Source organism: Mandrillus leucophaeus, unplaced genomic scaffold, assembly GCF_000951045.1.
Source record: "Mandrillus leucophaeus isolate KB7577 unplaced genomic scaffold, Mleu.le_1.0 Scaffold5847, whole genome shotgun sequence".
In the NCBI taxonomy this organism is placed as follows: Eukaryota; Metazoa; Chordata; class Mammalia; order Primates; family Cercopithecidae; genus Mandrillus; species Mandrillus leucophaeus.
The window spans coordinates 1-494 of NW_012106305.1; the positions used below are offsets into that span (position 1 = coordinate 1).

The window sequence follows — 494 nt, forward strand, 5'->3', positions numbered from 1 at the left end:
GTGCCCACCTGCGAGTAGACGTCGTCGGGCGTCTGCTGTTGGATCCCGGGCGGCGTCATGCGCTTCTCCTTTTGGCGCCGATTGCAGAACCAGACCCGCACCACCTCCTTCTCGAGCTGCAGGCTGTCGGCCAGGTTGGTGATCTCCTGCGCGGAGGGCTTGGGGCACTTGAGGAAGTGGCTCTCCAGCGCGCCCTTGACGCTCACCTCGATAGAGGTCCGCTTCTTGCGCTTGCGGCCCTGCGCCGCGATCTTGTCGATGCTTGTGGGGCTGCCGGTGCTTGAGTCCGCCTCCTCCAGCCACTTGTTCAGCAGCGGCTTGAGCTTGCACATGTTCTTGAAGCTCAGCTGCAGGGCCTCGAAGCGGCAGATGGTGGTCTGCGAGAACACGTTGCCGTAGAGCGTGCCCAGCGCCAGCCCCACGTCGGCCTGCGTGAAGCCCAGCTTGATGCGCCGCTGCTTGAACTGCTTGGCGAACTGCTCCAGGTCGTCCGA

The 494-nt window shown here is 64.4% G+C and overlaps 1 protein-coding gene across 1 annotated transcript; it reads right to left on the minus strand.

The window, feature by feature from the left end:
• Nucleotides 1-8: 8 nt before the first annotated feature.
• LOC105553191 (POU domain, class 3, transcription factor 3) lies at nucleotides 9-494 on the minus strand (the record flags this gene model as incomplete). Its single annotated transcript, XM_011999164.1, has 1 exon — nucleotides 9-494. A coding segment is annotated over one exon (486 nt), but the record flags the coding sequence as incomplete, so codon positions are not given.